The following is a 22,520-nucleotide window of genomic DNA, read 5'->3' as shown; positions in this document are numbered from 1 at the left end:
TAGCTGAGAAGTTCCAGCTAGGAAACTTCCAGTTCCAGGAAGAAAAAAAAAGGAAGAGAGGCCTCTCTCCACCCATTCACTTGTGCCGTTCCAGACGAGTGTGTGGGAGTGCTGCCAACACAGGGCTTGAACGAGCTGAGCAACCCCATGAGCTCCCAGGGAACGAGAAATCTGGAGGAACTGTCACGGGCACAAGTTCTTCACACTAAAAAATCTGCTTTGCAACACACACCAAGCAGGATTTTGGCACTTCTGAGGAAACTCCTTTAGTGAGCCCAAAATGGGCAAATCAAACAACAAAACCAAACCATAAAGCCTGAAGAGGAAGAAATGCTTCTTAGTCGATCACATGTCTTAGCTCAGAACAATCATCTTGAAGTTTTGAAACTTCCCAAGAAAGAATTTCCTTATTTTACAGAAAATCTGAGTACAGAAAGATGAGCAACAGGAGTGTGGACCAAGAGCTTCTTGCAGGTATGTTGTTTTCTTTAAACTTTGATTAGTATGTTGTATGCTGCTGTGTAATAAAAGACCCTTTCCTAGAATTGTCCCAAGAGATAGATGGCATTACTAGAGTCTGAGGGATCAAGAAAATTATAGGTATTCTTTAAAGTAACTTATTTAGAAATTTCACCATATGCAGTGGTACTACATGAAGGTGGTGTAGCATTTATTTTCTTATCAGCCAACAAGACTCATTCCCAGTGACTAAAGTAGCTTTTAAGAATTTCAGATCTGAAGAGATATGTGTGCTCTCACGTTCATTGCATCATTATCTACAATAGCCATGATATAGAAACTATCTAAGTGTCCAACAGTGGATGAATGGATAAAGAAAATGTGATATATTTGTACAACGGATTATTATTCAGCTGTAAAAAACACAGAAGTCGTGCCATTTGCAATAACGTGGGTGGACTTTGAGGACATTACACTGAGTGAAACCAGTTACACAGAGACAGACTAATACCACATAATCTTGCTTATACGTGGAATCTGACAAAAAAATGTTCACAGAAACAGAGATCAGATCTGTGGTTGCCAGAGGTGGCAGGGAGGTGAGGGTGAGGGAATGGGATGAAGATGGTAAAAAGGTACAAACTTCCAGTTACAAGTTAAATCTGGGGGATGTAATGTACAACAGGATGACTCTAGTTCACACTACTGTTTTGTACATTTGAGAGTTGCTAAGAGAGTAAATCTTAAAATTTTCATCATAAGGAAAACAATTTTGTAACTGTGAGGTGATGGTAGTTAACTGAACTCATTGTGGTGATCTTTTCCAAACACATACATACTCCAACTCATTGCATTTTGCACCTTGAGCTTATACAATGGTAGATGTCAGTTATATCTCAATAAGCCTGGGGAGAAAAGAACTTGGGATACCCAATGCATCTTCAGTTAGGTGCTGCCATCCCAGCAGCACAGAATATGCTGTGCAAACTATCACAGGGCTTTTGAAATATTCGCTCTCAATCTAATAAGCTCTCTAAGATTACATATGGAAGTTTAGAGTGAACTTTCACATTGAGCACTACAGGGATCCGTGATTGGGTTTCATCACACCTCAGAAATTCCAGAAAGAAGCAGTTGGAAGGATGGGGTGGAATTCTAGATAGTGCTCTGAGCCCACATGACCCTGAGACCGCACAGCAGCCTTAGGGATCAGGCAGGAAGGTCTGTGCCTGGACCGCTTGTGCTGAGGTTGTAAGAGCCCTGAATTGGAGGTCAAGCGGTCTGCACTTGAATCTCAATCATACATACCATTTACTGACTAAGCACCATCACGCTACCTCTCTGGCCCTCCTTTCCTCTTCTGTAGAACTTCACAGAGCTTATGTGAGAGCACTGTAAACTGTAAAGTGCTCAGTAATTGAGATATCTTTTCTGGGCATCAAGTTCCATAGATCCCCTCAAACTAGAGCATGCACGGTGGATCACCCCTTCTGTTACTTCTGCCATCCCCAGCACATTTTCAAAAAATAGCACTCTCAAAACACTTCCAAGAGTAGAAATGGAAGTATCCACTCCTCTCAATTTCACGAGAAACATCCTGTATTAAAAATAATAATACATGGATTATTATAATACAATGGATTGAGCGTCAATCTGCAAACCGAAGGGTCACTGGTTCAATTTCCAGTCAGGGTACATGTGTGGGTTGCGGGCCAGCTCAGGTCCCGAGTAGAGGGCCCGCGAGAGGCAAACACACATTGGCATTTCTCTCTCTCTCTCCCTCCCTCCCCCTATGTCTAAACTAACTAAATAAAATCTTTAAAAAATAAATTTGAAAAGGGGAATGGTTTGCAGGAACAAGTATAAAGGACACATGGACAAAAATAAGAGGGGGTGCAAGCGGGAGGGAGGTGGGGAGGGCTTGGGGGGTAGACTGGGATGGGAGTAATAGGCAGAAAACTGTACTTGAACAATTAAAATGAACAAAATACTCTAAAATTTAGAGTATTACCTATACCTTAATTACCTAATATATATACTTTATTAAATCATATAGCAGCAAAACATATAAAAATAAATTTAAAAATAATCATAACAAGCCACGTGCATTTTAATTCATGGCAACATTTCAAGTGAGAGTATTGCTAGAGTGCAGGTAGTGTAGAGCGTTAATTGAAGGAGTGTCATATACCCAGGTCCTGGGTGAGTCATGAAATCCTGTTTTCCAAAAACACTCACCAGAACTTTTTCCCACACTGTACCGGAAAAAGTCCTTTGTACAAGCCTGAGAATGCCTTTGACTAACCCGGTGGGGGGGTCGGTAAAAGCAATAGGGTCATCAGACTTTAAAAAGGGGGGCTCAAGCATTCTCCAGAGGCATGATAACGTGTGTAAATTTGACAAGATTAGGTTTCTATCAGAGTTCAGTTTATCTACTGCTGGAAAATTGATTGGGGTGCTGACATTTCTGCATGGAGACTCGGGTCCCACAGTTGCACTCTGTAGTAGGTCAAAACCTGTTGTTCGGTGCAGGGGCCAGACATTGTCCAAGGAAAACTTTCCATTATGAAGCAGGAGGCTTGAGGTGTGTTTGTGTGGGTGTCACCCTCTGCTTACCCTTCCTGACCTTTAGAAATTTGGGAGCTGATTGTATTCCGCAGTGATATGTATGGTAGAGTGTTGGGGCTAATCCCAATTCCCTTAGCAGTTATTTCATGCAGGAACCCACTGAGGAAGAAGCCATGGGAATTGTTTGATGTCAAGATCAAACTAAGATAGGCTATGCTAGTCTTGTCTGGTGTGGCTAAGTGTGCTGAGTACTGGCCTGCAAACCAAAGGATCACTGGTTCAATCCCTAGTCAGGGCACATGCCTAGGTTGCGGGCCAGGTCTCCAGTGGAGGATGCATGAGAGGCAACCACACACTGATGTTTCTCTCCCTCTCTTTCTCCCTCCCTTCCCCTCTGTCTATAAATAAATAAATAAAATCTTTAAAAAAAGATACACTATGCCAGTTATTCATAGAACATGGTCCCTGAATCAGTAACTCAACATCACCTGTGAAACTGGGCTAAATTCCAGTTCTTGGGCTCCTCTTCAGACCAAATGAATCTAAAACTCTGAGGGTTGGGCCCAACAACATGTGTTTTAAAAAGCCTTGGGGAAATGGGGAGTCAGGAGAATGGGGGCAGCTGTAACAGAGTCAACAATAAAAATAAAGTAAAAAAAAAAAGCCTTTCAGGTGATTCTGATTCAAGCTGAAACTTGAGAACAACTGGGTAAAGGTCTTTTCATCTCTGGCTGCATAATTTAGGTATTTGTTTAAAACCCAATTCTTGCTCTGGCTAGTATAGCTCAGTGGATTGAACGTGGGTCTGCTGAACCTCACAACTGCAATTCAATTCCCAGTTAGGGTACCCTACCTGGGTTGCAGGCCAGTTCCCAGTGGGGGATACATAAGAGGCAACCGTACATTGATATTTCTCTCTCTCTCTCTCTCCTTTTCTTCCCCTCTAAAGATAAATAGATAAATAAATTTTTAAAAACACACAGATTATTGATAGAGGCCCGGGAAACACCAGTTTTTAACCCCTAGATGATTCCATTTCTTAGGCAGGATTGAGAACCACAAGTACATTCTCTCCTCATGGACAAGTTACTCAGGACTTTGCTGAGTTTTGGTCATGGACCTTCCATCCTTTTTTCTGGAGTACAGGGTACGATTTGGGGGTTAGAAGGCATTTCCTGGCTCCAGGGCTCTCTCTGTGATGGAATCAATGCCTAGGCACAGTATCTGAAGTTCATGTTTCTTGGTAAGAAAGCTAGAGTGTCTCTACCTATTATGCTCTTCTGTCTCCTCCCTTAGAGGTCTTGAAGAAACAATTTCCTGCTTACTGTATACAGGCCTGGAAATGGAGGCTCTGCAGAAAGAATGGGCGGGCATTGCTGAAATACAGTCAGTAGTCCCTGACTATTGTCTACTTCAACCCAGATATCTCTAGTTCCTTCAGTTCTTTTATCATCTCCCAGTTATTCTCAGATCCACTGGACACATAGTCTATGACCTTACACCAGGCACTTTTGCTTTCATTTCTTTTTTTTTAAATATTTTTTGCTCTTCTTCTTCTTCTTCTTGTTCTTCTTCTCCTCCTCCTTCTTCTTGTTCTTCTTCTCCTTCTCCTCCTCCTCCTCCTCCTCCTCCTCCTCCTCCTCCTCCTCCTCCTCCTCCTCCTCCTCCTCCTCCTCCTCCTTCTCCTTCTTCTTCTTCTTCTTCTTCTTCTTCTTCTTCTTCTTCTTCTTCTTCTTCTTCTTCTTCTTCTTCTTCTTCTTCTTCTTCTTCTTCTTCTTCTTCTTCTTCTTTGTTTCACCACCAAAGCCAAGTCTCTCTCTCTCTCTCACCATTTATCTGCCCATTACCCTCTTCTACCTCCCCCCACCCTCTATTCCCTCTGGTCATCACCATGCTGTTGTCTGTGTGTTGGAGTTTTTGTTTGTTTTATTGCTTTTTGCTTAGTCCCTTCATCTTTTTCACCCAGTCACCCAAGCCCCTCCACTCTGACAGCTATCAGTCTGCTCTCTGTGTCTATGAGTATGTTTCTCTTTTGTTTGTTAGTTAATTTTGCTTTTCAGGTTTCACATGTAAGTGAAATTATGTAGTACTTCTCCCTGGCTGGTGTAGCTCAGTGGATTGAGCCGCAGGCCTGCGAATCAGACAACTGTGGTTCAATTCCCAGTCAGGGCACATGCCTGGGTTGCAGGCCAGGTCCCAGCAGGAGACGCACCAGAGGCAACCATACATTGATATTTCTCTCCCTCTCTCCTTCCCTTCCCCTCTATAAATAAATAAAATCTTTTTTAAAAGAATTAAAAATATGTAGTACTTCTCTTTCTCTGACTGGCTTATTCCACTTAGCATAATAACCCTCCAGGTCCATCCATGCTGTTGCAAACAGTCATATTTTCTTCTTTTTTTTACAGGCAAGTAGTATTCCATTGAGTAAATGCACCGCAGCTCTTTTTATTCATTCATCTACTGATTGGCACTTGGGCTGTTTCCAAATCTTGCCTATTGTAATTAACGCTGTAATGAACATAGGGGTGCATATATAATTTCGAATCTGTGTTTCGGGTTTTTTTCTATATATTCCCAGAACTAGAATCATGGGGTCATAAGGCCATTCCATTTTTAGTTTTGTGAAGTGGGTCTGCACTGCTTTCCACAGGGGCTGAGCCAGTTTGCATTCCCACTAACAGAGCACTAGGGTTCCCTTTTCTCTACATCCTTGTCAGCACTTGTTTGTTACTTTGTTAATGATGGCCACTCTGACTGGTGTTAAGTGGTATCTCATTGTGGTTTTAGTTTGCATCTCTCTGATTAGTGACATTTCACACATTTTCATCTGTCTATGGGACATCTGTATGTACTCTTTGGAGAAGTGTCTATTCAGGTCCTTTGCACATTTTACAATTGGATTGTTTGAATTTTAGTGTTGAGTTTTATAATTTCTTTATAAATTTTGGATATTAATCCTTTATCAGATGCATCATTGGTGAATATGTTCTCCCATTTAGTAGATTGTCTTTTCATTTCTGTTGATGGTTACCTTTGCTATGCCAAAAAAAAAAAAACCTTTTTAGTTTGATATAGTCCCATTTGTTTATTTTTTCTTTCATTTCCCTTGCGTGAAGAGATATATCAGAGAAAGTATTGCTATGGATAATGTAAGAGATTTTACTGCCTATGTTGTCTTCCAGAATTTTTATGGTATGGAGATGTACATTTAAGTTTTTTTAAATATATTTTATAGATTATGCTATTACAGTTGTCCCATTCCCCCCCTTATTCCCCTCTGTCCTGCACTGCCCCTCTCACCCACATCTTCCCCTTAGTTCATGTCCATGGGTCATACATATAAGTTCTTTAGCTTCTTCATTTCCCATACTATTCGCTCTTTTGACTGTCTACTCTCTGCTCTCATCTCCCCGGCTTGCTAAACTTAGTTCCGAACCTTCTTCCAGAAGCCTTTCATTTTTACCACCTTCGGGAACTTCTCTCCTCTGGCTGGTAGGGCGCAGCTTCTTGCTCTGGCATTGGCTGTCAATGCTTCTTTGATTTCAGTCACACCAGCAGCTTCAGGTAAAAGGGAATCCCTTCCACTAGTCCTGTCCTCGGGGCAACTTGACCAAGAAAGAAGGCTTGTTCCTTTCTGTCTCTTATCAGGGCAGGAAATTGGATGTTTGGGCAAGTTTGGATGTTTACATTTTTCCTTCACTTAAAATTTTCTGTAACAAACCAGGATAGATTTTAGGGGTCATATTGGTATCCCTTGTCATCTCTGAGAGCAGAGTTAATCTGGCGGCACTGTGTTGTTCTACCCAGTTTCCCACACCACCCAACACTTAGGCAAGACATAGCTACTTATACTACTTCTTCTTCCTCTTCTGCCCCTCTTCCTCTTTTTCCTTCTTCTTACATTTACTTTTACAATGAAATCTCTCCTCCTTTGGCCCATTGTTTCTTGTTGCCTATCAAAGTCAGAATGCCTTGAAGTATTAAATCAATCTATTCATCTCAGTCATTATGCTGGTGGGCTGCCTTGAATTTGAAATTGACACTCTCAAGAGCATTGCTTTTGCATTTGATATGTCATGGACATGAATATAAAGTGTAAGTGTAAACTTATGATGCCATCTTTTTTGGAATATTCTAGAAGTTACATACCAAATTTACATTCTTCAAAGCAATCACCAAGATGGTTAACACAAATGTCTCTATGATAAAATCATTGTTACAAATGTTTGGTGACTCCTCTTTTGGAATTAGGGGGTGACAGGATATAGCGGAAAGAACATGAGGTTTTGAGATGATTTGAGGCATGAATCTGTCACATATTAAGTTGTGCAATATTGCGCAAGTTCCTCTCTTAGAACTTTCACTTCCCTATGTATAAAGTGGGGTTAAGCCTTGGCTGATGTGGCTCAGTGGACTGCATGATGGGCTCCGCTCCCAAAGGTCACCAATTCAATTCCCAGTCAGGGCACGTGCCTGGGTTGCGGGGGCCAGGTCTGCAGTTGGATGTGCAAGAGGCAACCCCACACTGATGCTTGTGTCCCTCTCTTTCTCCCTCCCTTCCTTTCTCTCTAAAAATAAATAAATAAAGTGTTTGAAAAATATTGTAAAAATAAATAAAATGAACTTGGATGAAGATTATTGGTCTTGCTGAGTTTTGTAGCGAGTCAGCATTGCCCATGCTCATGCTGCCGTATTAGAGCCAGTTTATCACTTGTACAAGGAAGTCTTTTTCCCTGTACACTCTCCCTCAGTTAATGGCCCTGGTTCCCCCTCCCTCATTTGTGTTCTGGTCAAACTGAACCATATTCTTTCTTTACAAATTAGGAGTAGGAGGGGACTTTTCTGATGTGCTATATACCCAAACCGACAGCAAATAAAATAATTAATGGGAAAATCTATAGATGCCATCCTATTAACCAAAAAACATTTTCTATCGTCACTATAATTTAACATAGTATTGGAGGTTGTGACCAATATTATGTAAGACCAACATAAAGGAAAGGCATAGGAAATGTATTCAATATGAATTTTAGAAAGAGATATATAAATTCCATTACTTGTAGAGAATATAATCATTAACAGATAAACCTAAAAGACTATATAGTCACATTTTAAAAACTAGGACAGTTCAGAAAGCTTTCTATTACTTATCATTAACGATAACACAAAGAACTCAAAACTTATGATACTCTTGCTATACCTAACTAGAAAATTAAATAGGGGGAAAAAGATACCCCTTAAAATAATAAAATCTAAAAGTTTCTAGCAAACAACACAGAAAACACAAAATTGTACAGAGAATATTTAAAAATTATTTAAAATATAAGGAAAGTTTTGACTACATGAAGATATACCATGTCCATACTTGGGGTGATTTAACATGATAATTGTACCATCCACCTCACATTAACTTGCGAATTCAGTGCAGTGCAAAATCAAATTCCAGCAAGACTTCAGGGGAAAGCTGGTAGACTGAAATTATATTTAGATATTGGGAGATATCTCTGTATCTAAATCATGAAAGATATTTCATGAATTGCTTATCACTCTAAAAATCAACTTGAGAACGAAGGGCAAAGACGAAGGATTCACCCTATAAGATATTAAGATATACACCCTGGCTGGTGTGGCTCAGTGGATTGAGCATGGACCTGTGAACCAAAAGGTCGCCTGTTTGATTCCCAGTCAGAGCACATGCCTGGGTTGTGGTCCAGGTCCCCAGTAGGGAGCACATGGGAGGCAACTGTATACTGATGTTTCCCTCTCTTTCTTCCACTTCCCCCCCCCCGTCTAAAAATAAATAAATTAAACCTTTAAAAAAGATATTAAGATATACTTTCTTTCTGTTACCTTTATGTTAATTTATTCTTTTTAAAAAATTACTTTATTGTGGTTCAATTACAGTTGTCTGCATTTTCTCCCATATTAAGATATACTTTAAAGCCATAGTAATAAAATGGCTTGGCACCCTTGTAGGAAATAATTAGTAAACAAAAGAACTGAAAAGAGTTCAGGACAGGCCTGTGAACTAGAGGATTGTGGTTTGATTCCCAGTCAGGGCACAAGCCTGGGTTGCAGGCAAGTTCCCAGCAGGGGACGCACAAGAGGCAACCACACATTGGTATTCTCTCCCTCTCTCCTCTTCCCCTCTAAAGATAAATAAATAAATTTTTTAAAAAAGAGTTCAGGAATGTACACATGATGTATTATAGAATTCTGCACTTGAAATCTGTATAATTTTATCAACCAATGTCACCCCCATAAATTTAATTGAAAAAAAAAGGAAATAAAACAATGGTGCCTTGGGAAAAAAAGAAAAGAGCTCAGGAATACATTCAAGTATATATAGTAATTTGCCTTATGATAAAGATGTCCCTCAAAGCACCAGAAAAGGAGCAAATTGTTTTTTATTTCTTAGTGAACTACATTGCTAATTGAAGACTAAAGCTGGATCCCTACCTTACATAATATGCAAAGGTGGGATTTAGATGGATTAGACATAAATGGAAGAGGTAAAGTGAAATGTACAGCACTTAATGTAATCCAAAGAGGGAAATGATTAAAAAACATAAGAATCCACATGCAAAATCATAAAGGAAAAAACAGGCTTTTAAATATATATATATTTTTATTGATTATGCCATTACAGTTGTCCTATTTCCTCCCTTCATTCCCCTTCACCCTGCACAATCCCTCCCCCACCATCCCCCCTTTAGTTTCTGTCCACGTGTCTCAAGTTCTTTAGATTCCATATTTCCCATACTATTCTTGCCCTCCCCCCTATTTTATACCTACTGTCTATGTTACTTATTCTCTGTACCTTCTCCCCCCTTCTCCTCCTCCCACTCCCCTGTTGCTAACCCTCCATGTGATCTTCATTTCTATGGTTCTGCTCCTGATCTAGCTGTCCTCCTAGTTTGCTTTTGTTTTAGGTGTGGTTGTTAATAACTGTGAGTTTGCTGTCCTTTCACTGTTCATGTTTTTTTTTAACTTCTTTTTCTTAGATAAGTCCCTTTAACATTTCATATAATAAGGGCTTGGTGATGATGAATTTCTTGAATTTGATCCTATCTGAGAAGCACCTTATCTGTCCTTCTATTCTAAATGAAAACTCCTGAGAAGCACCTTATCTGTCCTTCTATTCTAAATGAAAACTTTGCTGGATAGAGCAATCTTGGTTGTAGGTCTTTGGATTTCATGACTTGGAATACCTCTTTGCAGCCCCTTCTTGCCTGTAAGGTCTCTTTTGAGAAATCTGCTGACAGTCTGATGGGAACTCCTTTGTAGGTGACTGTCCCCTTAGCTCTTGCTGCTTCTAGGATTCTCTTCTTCATTTTAATTTTGGCTAATGTAATGATGATGTGCCTTGGTGTGTTCCTTCTTGGGTCCAACTTCTTTGGGACTCTCTGAGCTTCCTGGATTTCCTGGAAGTCTATTTCCTTTGCCAGATTGGGGAAATTCTCCTTTATTATTTGTTCAAATAAGTGTTCCATTCATGCGTGTTCCTCTTCCCCTTCTGGTACCCCTATAATTCAGATGTTGGAATGTTTAAAGATGTCCTGGAGGTTCCTAAGCCTCTCCTCATTTTTTTCTGAATTCTTGTTTCTTCATTCTTTTCTGTTTGGTTGTTTCTTTCTTCCTTCTGGTCTAGTCCCTTGATTTGAGTCCCAGTTTCCTTTCCATCGCTATGGGCTTCCTGTGCATTTCCCTTCATTTCAATTAGTTTAGCCTTCATATGTTCCTTTAATTTGTGACTAAAATTGACCAGTTCTGTGAGCATCCTGATCCCCAGTGTTTTGAACTGTGCATCTGACAGGTTGGCTATTTCTTGGTTACTCAGAGTTATTAGCTCTAGAGCTTTGAGTTCTTCTTGAGCCATAATGTTTTGGTCTGTTCGCACCTGTTATGTATGAGGGGCAGAGCCCTAGGTATTCACCAGGGCAGGTCAACCCAGTTGCTGGGTTGTGATGCTCTATGTGGGGGCAGGGTCAGAGAGGGGCAATAGTGGTCCCCTCTGCTGCTTCCCACTGCTGGGGCCTCTGTGGTCTGTCTCACTGCTTGCTCCTTTGCCTGGTTTATCTGCGCATGAATGTGTGACCATGGTCAGCCTGCCACCTTGCGCCCTCACTGGTCTGCCCATTGCAACCCCACACCTGGGATCTTTCAACTGCTGCCCTTGCCTGGGTTGGTCTGGCCGAGTTTTCCTGCGCAGCCCCGCTCTGCCAGTTGCTGACTCTGCCCCTCTTACCAGTCTAGCCAGACTGAATGGTTTGTTGTTGTTGGACTTACATATAGTTCAATTTTCTGCATTTTGGTGGCATTTTTGTTACTAAAACTTTGTTGTTTTTAAACTTGGTTGTGTGAGGAGGTCCAGTGTTTCCAGCTACACCTCCATCTTGGCTGGAAGTTAAAAAAAAGGCTTTTTATTACATCGCGATGATAAATTTCTGGTCAACAAAGAATATCATAGACAGTGTTAAGTGATGGAAGATCTTTAAATCATCAAACCACAAGGGGATTAATATACAAGAAACCCCGATGATAAATGGAAAAAGGATATACCTACCAGGTCACTGAAAGAAAACTCCAAATGGCTACCAAATATATGGAAAGACTCTTAAAATCTTAAATATTCAGAAATATGTCAATCAAAGACAATGAGATATCACTTACTACCACAAGAATTACAAACATTGGAAAAGCGAACAGCACCAAGGGTTACTGATGTTGTAAGCAGTAAGGAACTTACTTCACTTGTAAAAGCTTTTTTAAAGTCATGCTCTGTGATTCTATTCATTCTAATACTGTGCCAATCATCATTGCACCCATCCAAAACAGTTCTGTGTTATTAGGTATATATTTCTATCATGGATGCTTGTTTTGTAATTCTTAGCTTTGCAAAACAATGCTAGACAATGGCATATATTTGTGTGTGCCCATAAAAATACATATATACAAAGGAAAGACAACAATCCAATGCAGCTATGCTATTTCCTTTCTTCCTCTGTGAATAGCAGTGTTTTTTAGACAAAAGCTAGGAGATCTACACAATGGTGTGCTAGTGGTGGCCTAGGGTTTAGGTGAAAATAAGGGAATAACCTTTTATGGAACTAGCCAGTGTACCAGGCAGCAAACTGGGCACTTTAAGTTGTCTTCTTGAAACTGTACCACATTATGAGGGAGTAGGTATCATTCTCCCATAGTATAGATAAGAAAAGAGGTTCAGAGGGGTGAAATTGTCAAAAGCACAGGATTAATTCTGACTGGTGTAGCTCAGTGGGTTGAGGGTTATCCTGACAATCAGAAGGTTGCTGGTTCAATTCCCAGTGAGGGCACATGCCTGGGTTGTGGGCCAGGTCTCAAGTTAGAGACATGTGAGAGGCAACTGCACATTGATGTTTCTCTCTCTCTCCCCTCTCTCTAAAAATAAATAAACAAACAAAAATCTAAAAACAGAATAAAAGACAGAGGCAACCTGTAAACTTTGTCAACCTTGCTGTTTTTTCCCCCTACCATGGATGATTCTTTTAAGTGGATTGAGATACACAGAACCCAACATCCATTTCCAGTGGTGGAATTTCAGGTGTCAGCCCAAATACCAAGGGGGGTATTTTATTGTGCAGGGATGTGAGGGGTGTTGGGAAATTTCTTAATTCTCTAAATTAAATCACATATGCAATTACTTGCCTTCTATGCTTCTGTATGCTAATACTTTTTATTATGGGAGAAATAGCACTTGTCTTTTCTGATATACACAGAATTGCTTTAGAAATGGATTTCTTGCCTTGGCTGGTGTAGCTCAGTGGATTGAGTGCAGGCCTGTGAACCAAACAACCGTGGTTCAACTCCCAGTCAGGGCACAGGCCTGGGTTGCAGGCCATTTCCCAGCAGGGGATGCAGGAGAGGCAACCATACATTGATATTTCTCTCCCTCTCTCCTTCCCTTCCCCTCTAAAGATAAATAAGTAATAAAATAATAATAAAAGCCCTGGCTGGTATAGCTCAGTGGATTGAGCGTGGGCTGTGAGCCAAAGGGTCACCAGTTCGATTCCCAGTCAGGGCACATGCCTGGATTGCAGGCCAGGTCCCCAGTGGGGGACACATGAGAGGCAACCATGCATTGATGTTTCTCTCCCTCCCTTTCTCCCTCTCTTTCCCTCTGCCTAAAAATAAATAAATAAATAAAATTTTAAAATAAAAACAAATTAATTAATTTAAAAAACGAAATGGATTTGTTTTGGAAGTTAACTTGGGGAGAATTTTCATTTCATCTTCTTAAAGGAGCAAGGAGATATTGACAGAGAAATTTAAACAAAATGACTTTCTCTTTTTTCTTTGCAGCGAAGTCACATGGAAGAATCATTTCTTCAAAAATGAACATCAGACACAGAAAAGTGTATTCTTTCTAACGCTAACTCTGAAGTCTGGGGTTGACAAGATGGGCTTAGAGAACCCCTTGCCTCCTCAGCAGCTCTGCCTCATTGCCGTTGGATTTTCTCTGTTGTCTTTGGCAGAGACATATGGATTCAGTAAATGTGCACAGTATGAATTGGACATTCACCATGTTTTCTGTATTCGGAAGAAGATCACCAACTTGACAGAGGCCATTTCTGACATCCCAGGATACACTACTCACCTCAACCTGACACAAAACCAAATTCAAACCCTTCCTCCTTACGGCTTTACTAATCTGTCTGCTCTGGTAGACTTGCGACTGGAGTGGAACTCCATTTGGAAGATTGAGAAGAGGGCTTTTTGGGGACTTGAAAATCTGACCCTTTTGAACTTGGTAGAAAATAATATTCGCAGTGTGAACGACTCCTTTGAGGGCCTGTCCAACTTGGAGACTTTGCTCCTGAGCCATAATCAAATTACCAATATTCACAAAAATGCCTTTGTCTCTCTTTTCAAATTGAAACACTTAAACTTGTCTAGAAACCATATTACCAATTTTTCAAATGTTCTCGAAGCAGTCCAGCATCTCCCATGCCTGGCATACCTTGATCTCACTCACAACAACATCAGCATCTTGGACCACAGCCCCAGGTCGTTGGTTTCCCTGACCCAGCTGAGCCTGCAGGGGAACAAGCTAATGGAATTAAATTTCTCTGCTTTGTCACTGCCTAATGTGACCACTCTGGATGTCTCTCAGAACAGCATGGCAGACATCCAGCATGTGGCTCTGGAGACTCTGCCCCAGCTGAGGAGTTTAAATCTGAGTGGGACATCAGTGAGATTGGAGATGCTTCCAGTCAAACACCTACAGAATCTAAGTGAAATAGACCTTAGCGACCAGGAGTTTAGAGGCAGTCATTATGTAAACGTCAGCAGTGTGTGTCATTTCCTCAGAAACTTGCCTGTGTTAGAGGCCTTGGTCTTTAGGAAAAAGGCCACTGGGGCAGGGGACATAAAACATCTTGCCAACTGTACCAGGCTTTTGTCCCTTGACCTGAAACAAAACATTAATCTGGTTCACCTCAATGACAGTGAGTTCAATGGCTTACCCAGCCTCCAAAGGCTGCAACTGGACAGGTGCCAACTTTCCTTTGTCACCAACCAGACCTGGACTGTCCTCCAGAACTTGACGATCCTAGATCTCAGTCACAACAAGTTTAAAAGATTTCCAGATTTTGCATTTTCACCCTTGAGGTCCCTACAATTTCTTTTCCTCTCTAAAAATCCCATCACAGAACTCAGTGCTCTGGCCTTCTACGGGCTGTATTCTCTGAAGGAGCTCAATGTGGCTGGATGCTGGATAGTGCAAATCGACAAATATTCCTTTGCTCAGTTTCCAAATTTAGAGATTTTAGACCTCGGATACAATAATCTTCGAACTCTAAAATCCAAAACCTTTCATTTTCTGAAGAAACTCCAAGTTCTGATTCTCTCCCAGAACCGCCTGAATAGTATAGAGAAGAATGCATTTTCTGGCCTTACTTACCTTACTAAACTTGACCTGGCATACAATATCTTGTCAAGCTTCAGTGCAACTATTTTTTTGGGCCTTGAAAATCTAGAAGATTTGAATCTCAGTTTTAATAAAATTACATATGAAACCACCAGGACCTTAAGCTTTCCCCCATTTATGAACCTCAAGTCTTTGAAACAACTCAACCTAGAAGGACAAATGCATGGGATTCAGGTTGTTCCAACCAACTTCTTCCAAGGGCTGAACGCCTTGCAGGAGCTACTCCTAGGCAAAAATTCCATGGTATTCTTGGACCATCTCCAATTTGACTGCCTGACTAATCTTACAAAGCTGGATATCTCAGGAACAAAATCTGGAGACCGGAGTCTGTATTTAAATGTTTCCTTATTTCGAAAACTCAAAAGACTACAAATGCTGCGCCTGGAAAACAACAACATTGAGTCACTGACTCCCGGTATGTTCTCTGGCTTAGAAAGCCTTCAGGTCTTCTCTTTAAGATTCAACAATCTACAAGTCATTAATCAAAGTCATCTGGAGAACTTGAAGTCCCTGAGATACTTTGATCTCTATGGGAACAAACTTCGGTGCACCTGTGACAATGTGTGGCTCAAGAACTGGTCCATAAACACAGCAAATGTCCATATTCCTTACCTCCGGAGCTACCCTTGTCAGCAGCCAAATACCCAGAGTTTGTTGGTAGATTTCGATGATGCTATGTGCAATTTTGACCTGGCGAAGGTTTACTTCTTCTGCTCTTTCAGTCTAGTCCTCACGACAATGGTCTTCTCTTGGTTCGGTGCCAAAATAACTTCATCTCTATGGTATGGGCTGTACATATTTCGAGCCTGGTACCAGGCCAAGTGGCATAGGACAGAGAAAGAGTTCCTCTATGATGCCTTTGTCTCTTTCACTGCCACTGATGAGCAGTGGGTATACGAAGAGCTTGTTCCAGCCCTCGAAAAAGATGGCCAGCCCGCCTTTAAGCTCTGTCTTCACCACCGGGACTTTGAACCTGGGGTAGACATCTTTGAGAACATTCAGAATGCCATCAACACCAGCAGGAAGACTCTGTGTGTGGTCAGTAACCACTACCTGCACAGTGAATGGTGCCGCCTCGAAGTGCAGCTGGCCAGCATCAAGATGTTCTACGAGCACCAGGATGTCATCATCCTGATCTTCCTGGAAGAGATTCCAAACTATAAGTTATCCAGCTACCACCGACTCAGGAAACTTGTGAACAGGCAGACGTTTATCACCTGGCCAGACAGTGTCCATGAGAGGCCACTCTTCTGGGCTCGTATTAGAAATGCTCTGGGCAACAAGTCTGTGGAGAAGGACAATGCACAGCTAATTGTGGTTGAGTGACTGGAAGTCTTGGTGACCTCAAGGGCAATGTTGTCCAAGGTGTGTGGAGGCTAAGGGTGTGACTGAGTGTTCATGTTCTGCAGGGAAAAGGATGTGAACTGCTTCTGGCCACGAGACCCGAGATCATGTGGTTAATGTCTTTTGGGCAGTCGGAAGAGTGAAGGGGGCTGCTTGAGGAATGGTGTCTGCACTCTAGGGGATTAGTTATCTGGAGAGCATATCTGTTACATTAGGGAGACTTGGAAGACATGTCACCTGACACTCTGGTGATCAGGAGACCCCTCATAGGTGCTTGAGAACATTGTCCACCTAGTTTCTCCAAATCAGTTTCTGTCAAGATAGAACAAATTGTACTTCTTCTAAGAATCTGTAACAATAGAAAGATTGCATACAGACCTCAATAAAAGCAAAAAAAAAAAAAAAAAGAGAGAGAGAGAGACATTGAGATTCTGGTGTATTCTTCTTTAGAGCATAAGATTCCAATGGTCAGCTTCTTCCTCTGTTTAAGTCAGAGCCCAAGAGTTAAGAGAGGCCTAGTTTGGGCCCATCAACTTACTTCATGGAAAGCAGCCTTGACGAACTGCAGAAATGATCACCTGGCTATAATAAAACAGCCTTGATAGAGCAGTTTCCGGCAGGGGCGTGGTCTCTAGTGTCTTCCTGCTTCAGACATCAGACACAAACCAGCGTTCCGTAGTAGATGATGCCTGGCAGAAGCAACACCCAGCTTAGGGGCTGCGGCTCTTGTATTAGGCAAAAGTGCTTCAAATTTCTGCAGGCAGGACTTCCCTTCAGGAAAAGTGCTACGGATTCCTGGAGCAAGAGGGACCATAGGGACCCAAAGGAAGTCAGCCTGTAGTGCAAGTGGTAGCGCACGGACACTTCCGTGATTGTCTCTCTGCAAGGACTTGGTCTTTAGTTGCTGGCTTCCTCCTTCTGTTTCCCCCGATCCCTAAGGCTCTGGGAAGAGTTTGTTGAGGAAAACGGCCCTGAAGGGCAGAAGGTTTAGTGGCAGGGATAACTGAACGATTACTTCAGTGGATCCCAGCCAGGCCTCTTTGTAACATAAATGAAGAGAGGTGGGCATGTTTTGGACAAGACCTTTGTTAAACTGATAGCCAGCAATCCAGGGCATGGAAACTGGCACTGTGTCAGACTTGATGAATGTTCATCCAGTTGGCTGCCATCCTCTCACCATCCTCCTGTGGGAATTTCTGTGAGAGCTGGAGAACTGACTCAAAAATAAAACTGCTTATCCAAGCCCTACATTAATACTGCATTGTGCCATGTATAATGCGCATCCATGCTTTTGTGCGCATTATACATGGCATTATTATGCCTGTTATCATGCCCATGGTATACAATCACTATGCCTATGTATGATGTACTCCCTTATTTCCCTCAAAAATCTGGGCACAAAAATGTGCATTGGACACAGCAAAATACAGTAACTATCACCTCAGTATTCCCTGCATCCAAATAACTGATATCCTATATTTTGATCTTGTTCATCCTTCAAGGTACACTCAAACATTTCCCAGTCTCCTGAATTGTGTAGAAATGGATGAATATTTTGAAAAATGTAAATAGTAATGTGAGGCCATTTGTGTGGGAGATGATATCATCAGCTGGATGCTTATGGGGTAAATATTACATGGTAGCAGGACATAACTTACAACTGCCATATGGACCATGCAAGAAAAATCATATTACTTAATTTTCTTCAAATCGAATGATATCTGATTTTGAGGTCCTGTTCTGCAAGACTGGTGGAAAACTCAAGCTCAAATCGGTGTGGGCTCCTCACTTTTACACACTAACCCGTCATGTTCTTGTGTAAAGAAAAAAAGTGGAGAGCTTCTGTAGAAAAGCATTCAGGGGTTTTAAAAAACTAAAACTGACCTTTTATTCTTTTGCATCCTCAAAAAAAAACAAAAAACAAAAAACTTGGGGCAGTTTCTCCAGTCTTCAGTCCGCACTAATTACCCCTTGCATGCCCAGTGTCCAAGTCGGATCTCTGAAATCTGAGGGCTCTTCTGCCCCTGAGCTATGCTTGGTGTGGCATCTTTGCTGAAACTGGAGACAGCCATTCCTTCCTGAAGTGCTAATAACCTCCCTGGAGATGGAGTGTGTCTTGGATCCCACCACTCAAGGAAACAGCACACCTGTGTTCCTCTCCTGGCCTTGAAACTGGGCCTTAACCCTGAAAGATAGAAGCCAGATAGCACTAAGTATGGCAATTAATATCAGCTGACTAAGGTTTGAAGCTTGACTCAACCGGTTAGGAACTGTAACCCTGTTACCCAACCTCTCTAAACCTGTTTTTCATTCTGTAGAATCGGAATAATTATAATAGCTTTTTCTAGGCTGCTTTAAGGATTGAATGGAATAAGGTATAGACGGGTTTAGCAGGATGCCTGGCCGGTCCATAGATGTTAGCTATGAAATTCTACTCCCTCATGATTGAAGGACCTGGGGCAGAAAGAGCAATGGGTGCCAGAGGATGGGCTTACTGAAGAGAAGCAGCTAGAAATATAAAGGCCAGCAGCTTTGTCCACCTCAACATCTGCTAAAGGCCATTCCTGAAGGGAATCCTAGGCTGTTTTTTCTAAAAGGTTACAGTGTTGACAGTAGAGTGTTGCTTAAAATTGTAGAGTACTAATATTCCTTGCTCTAGGGGACATATCCGTAAAAATGTTGCTGCGTGGAATATCTGAGATTTTCTTGCCTGCATGGCTAAAGAAAACAGTATTAAATTAAAAAGACAACCAACTGTATGGGAAAACATATTTGCCAATGATACCTCAGACAAAGGTTTAATCTCCAAAATATACAAAGAACTTACACGACTCCACTCTAGGAAGACATCGAACCCAATTAAAAAATGGGAAAAGGACTTGAACAGACACTTCTCTAAAGAGGACATACAGAATATCCAGAGACACATGAAGAGATGCTCAATATCGTTAGCTATCAGAGAGATGCAAATTAAAACCACAATGAGATACCACTTCACACCAGTCAGGATGGCTATAATAGACAAAGCAACAAACAACAAATGTTGGAGAGGGTGTGGGGAAAAGGGGACCTTAGTTCACTGTTGGTGGGATTGCAGACTGGTACAACCATTATGGAAAACAGTATGGAATTTTCTCAGAAAAATAAAAATCGACCTGCCTTTTGACCCAGCAATTCCACTGCTAAGATTATACCCCAAGAATCCTAAAACATCAATTTCAAAGAACCTATGCACCACAATGTTCATAGCAGCACAATTTACAATAGTCAAGAGTTGGAAGCAACCTAGGTGCCCATCAGTAAATGAATGGATCAAAAAATTGTGGTACATATACACCATGGAATTCTATGCAGCAGAGAGAAAGAAGGAGCTACTACCTTTTGCAACAACATGGATGGAACTGGAAAGCATTATGCTGAGTGAAATAGGCCAGGCATTGAAGGACAAATACCATATGATCTCACCTTTGACAGGAAGCTAAAGAATAAAACAAACAAGCAAACAGAATAAAAACAAAGACTCTGAAATAGAGAACAAGTGGGCAGCGACCAGAGGGGAGAGGGAAGGGAACTTAAGGGGAAAAAGGGGGAGGGATTTTGAGGAACAACTATGAAAGACACAGAGATGAGGACTGTGGGGGGGGAATGAGAGGGAGGAGGGAGACCGGGTGGGGGGGTGGGGTGGGATGGGGGAAATAGATAAAAAAAAATGTACTTGAAAAGTAACTAAATAAAATTTAATATTAAAAAAAATTTGTAGAGTACTAAAAGACAAATCTTTCGTTTCATTGCTTACCAATCCCTGGCATGCCCAACCTAACATCTATCATCTAACCCGTGGACGTCCAAGGCCCAAGTGTGCAGTTTTTAGGGCCAGAAGGAAGTTTTGGATCAGTGGGTTGGAATGATGAAAGTTGATATCCGAGGGAAGAGGGAGAACGTAAAGTAACTTTAGAATAGGTTTTTATGCGCTCCCTTGCACAGCACTGCCACCTGGTGGTTATTTAATAAATCATAATATTTCCCCTCTTCCTCCGACCCACATCTGCCCTCTCCCATGGTCCAGTCCTAATGTGTTAACTGAGAGAAAAGAGTGATGCATTGTATTCGGTTCCCGTGGCTTCTGTAACAAATTCCTATAAGGATGGTGGCTTAAAACAACAGAGATTTATTCTCTCACTGTTCTGGAGGCCAGAAGTCCAAAATCAAGGTGTGGGCAGCACCATGATCCCTGCAGAAGCTCTAGAGGACAATGTTCGTACCCTGAGTTTTCCAGCTTCTGGTGGCTGTTGGCTGCCATTCCTGCCTCATTGCTGCATCACTCCAATCTCTGTCTCTTTTTTTTATTGTATTTTATTGTTTATGCTATTACAATTGTCCCTGCTTTTTCTCCCTTTCCCCACTTGCACTCAGCTTCCCCTCCCCTCCCTCAGGCTATCCCAATATCATTGTCCAAGTCCATGGGTCATACACACGTGTTCTTTGGCTGATTTCTTCACCTTCTTTCATTCAGCCCCCCTCCCCTCTCTCCCCTCTGATAGCCGTCAGTCTGTTCCATGCATCCATGCCTCTGCCTCTCTTCTGATTGCTAGTCTGTTTCATTCATTAGATTCCATGTATAAGTGAGATCATATGGTACTTGTCTTTCTCTGACTGGCTTATTTCACTTAGCATAATGCTTTCCAGGCCCATCCATGTTGTCATAAAAAGTAAGAGTTCTTTCTTTTTTACATCCACATAGCATTCTGTTGTGTAAATGTACCACAGCTTTCTGATCCACTCATCTACTGATGGGCACTTAGGCTGTTCCCGCATCTTGGCTATTGTACGTAACACTGCTATGAACATAGGGGTGCATGTACTTGTTTGAACTGCTGTTTTGGGAGGTATAACTTAGGGAAAAATGGTGATGGTGCTCTATAATGTCAAGGGTGGGTGAGGGAGATAGAATTGAGTGGCTGGAGAGCTCTTCCATACCTTTTCATAGCATGCAAAAGATCATGGGGGTCCAGGGTAAAACACTGAGTCCCCAAAGCCGTTATATGTTTCAGTAAAATGTAACAGAATAAGAGCAGAAACAGGTCAAAGTTTAATAGGGAAAAATCTAAAAACCTGTCTCTAGGTTTAGAAATTATTTGTATAAATGAAGGAGAGCATGTCTAAATAGCAGTTCATGGCCTGCTGCTGCGGCTCAGTGGATTGAGCGCTAGCCTGCAAATTAAATGGTCACTGGTTTGATTCCCAGTCAAGGCACATGCCTGGGTTGTGGGCCAGGTCCCTGGCAGGGAGTGTGTGAGAGGCAACCACACATTGATGTTTCTCTCCCTCTCTTTTTCCCTTCCTTCCTGTCTCTAAAAATAAATAACTTTGTAAAAAAATAAATAGCAGTTTATGTGAAAAATGGTTTAATTTACCACAAGGTTTAGCTGTATGACATGACTGAGGAAAATGATAATGCAACCACAACCTTAAGCTGAGTCGATAGATGTCTAGGTCGTTGTAAAGAACAGTTGTACTGTATGCTGTGCAAACCAGAGCTCATCTGTTTCCAGTTCAAGGCAAAATATTTATAGCATGCATACAGGAAAGTGCATAGATCATAAATATATAACAGAATGAATTTTAACAAAGTGAACACACTCATATAACTGCTACAGTGGCCTGGTGTTCCAGTTTTCCCAGGACTCTCCTGGTTTTAGTACTGAAAGTCTTGCTTCCTGGGAAACCCCTTGGTCCTGGGCAAACCAGAAAGCTGGTTAACCTAACCCATCAGATTAAGAAATAGAACATTGCCAGTACCCTAGAAGCCCTCATATAGCTCATTAGTTACTACCCATTCCTCTTGTCCAACAGAAACTGTTATCCTGACTTCTAACACCATAGGTTATTTTGAGACGTTGTATTTTAATGCTTGCACTACAAACTAAAGAGCAGAACTTACCACCTCAGGGCTCATGGGGTGAATCCAGTTGCTACACATGTTCTGTCTGAGTCATGCAGTACTAGCCTGTAGAGGTTTTTCCTTTTTCCACTTTTTTATTTCGGGGACAGTTCTATGAGTTTTAACACATGGATAGATTCGTGCAACCCTTACCACACTCAGGACACAGAATCGTTTCATTACCACAAAAATCTTCTTCATGTATTTCTTTGTAGTCACACATTCCCCCCACTCCTA

The 22,520-nt window shown here is 41.5% G+C and overlaps 1 protein-coding gene across 2 annotated transcripts; it reads left to right on the top strand.

Moving 5' to 3' along the window:
* On the top strand, nt 1-19,879 carry LOC119039455 (toll-like receptor 13). Of its 2 annotated transcripts, none has more exons than XM_037132209.2 (2): nt 1-474; nt 13,372-19,879. In XM_037132209.2, the coding sequence occupies exon 2, from the start codon at nt 13,469-13,471 to the stop codon at nt 16,322-16,324; it is 2,856 nt and encodes a 951-aa protein (XP_036988104.2). In that variant the 5' UTR covers nt 1-474; nt 13,372-13,468; the 3' UTR covers nt 16,325-19,879. The 2 variants fall into 2 exon arrangements, with proteins under 2 accessions (XP_036988104.2, XP_036988106.2); XM_037132211.2 differs by lacking the exon at nt 1-474 and adding an exon at nt 11,483-11,766.
* The last annotated feature ends 2,641 nt before the right edge of the window (nt 19,880-22,520 follow it).

This window comes from Artibeus jamaicensis, unplaced genomic scaffold, assembly GCF_021234435.1.
Source record: "Artibeus jamaicensis isolate MK-2021 breed Jamaican fruit bat unplaced genomic scaffold, CSHL_Jam_final contig_241, whole genome shotgun sequence".
Classification (NCBI taxonomy): domain Eukaryota; kingdom Metazoa; phylum Chordata; class Mammalia; order Chiroptera; family Phyllostomidae; genus Artibeus; species Artibeus jamaicensis.
Note: the sequence above shows the minus strand (reverse complement) of the source record. Positions and strands in the feature narration are given on the sequence as shown.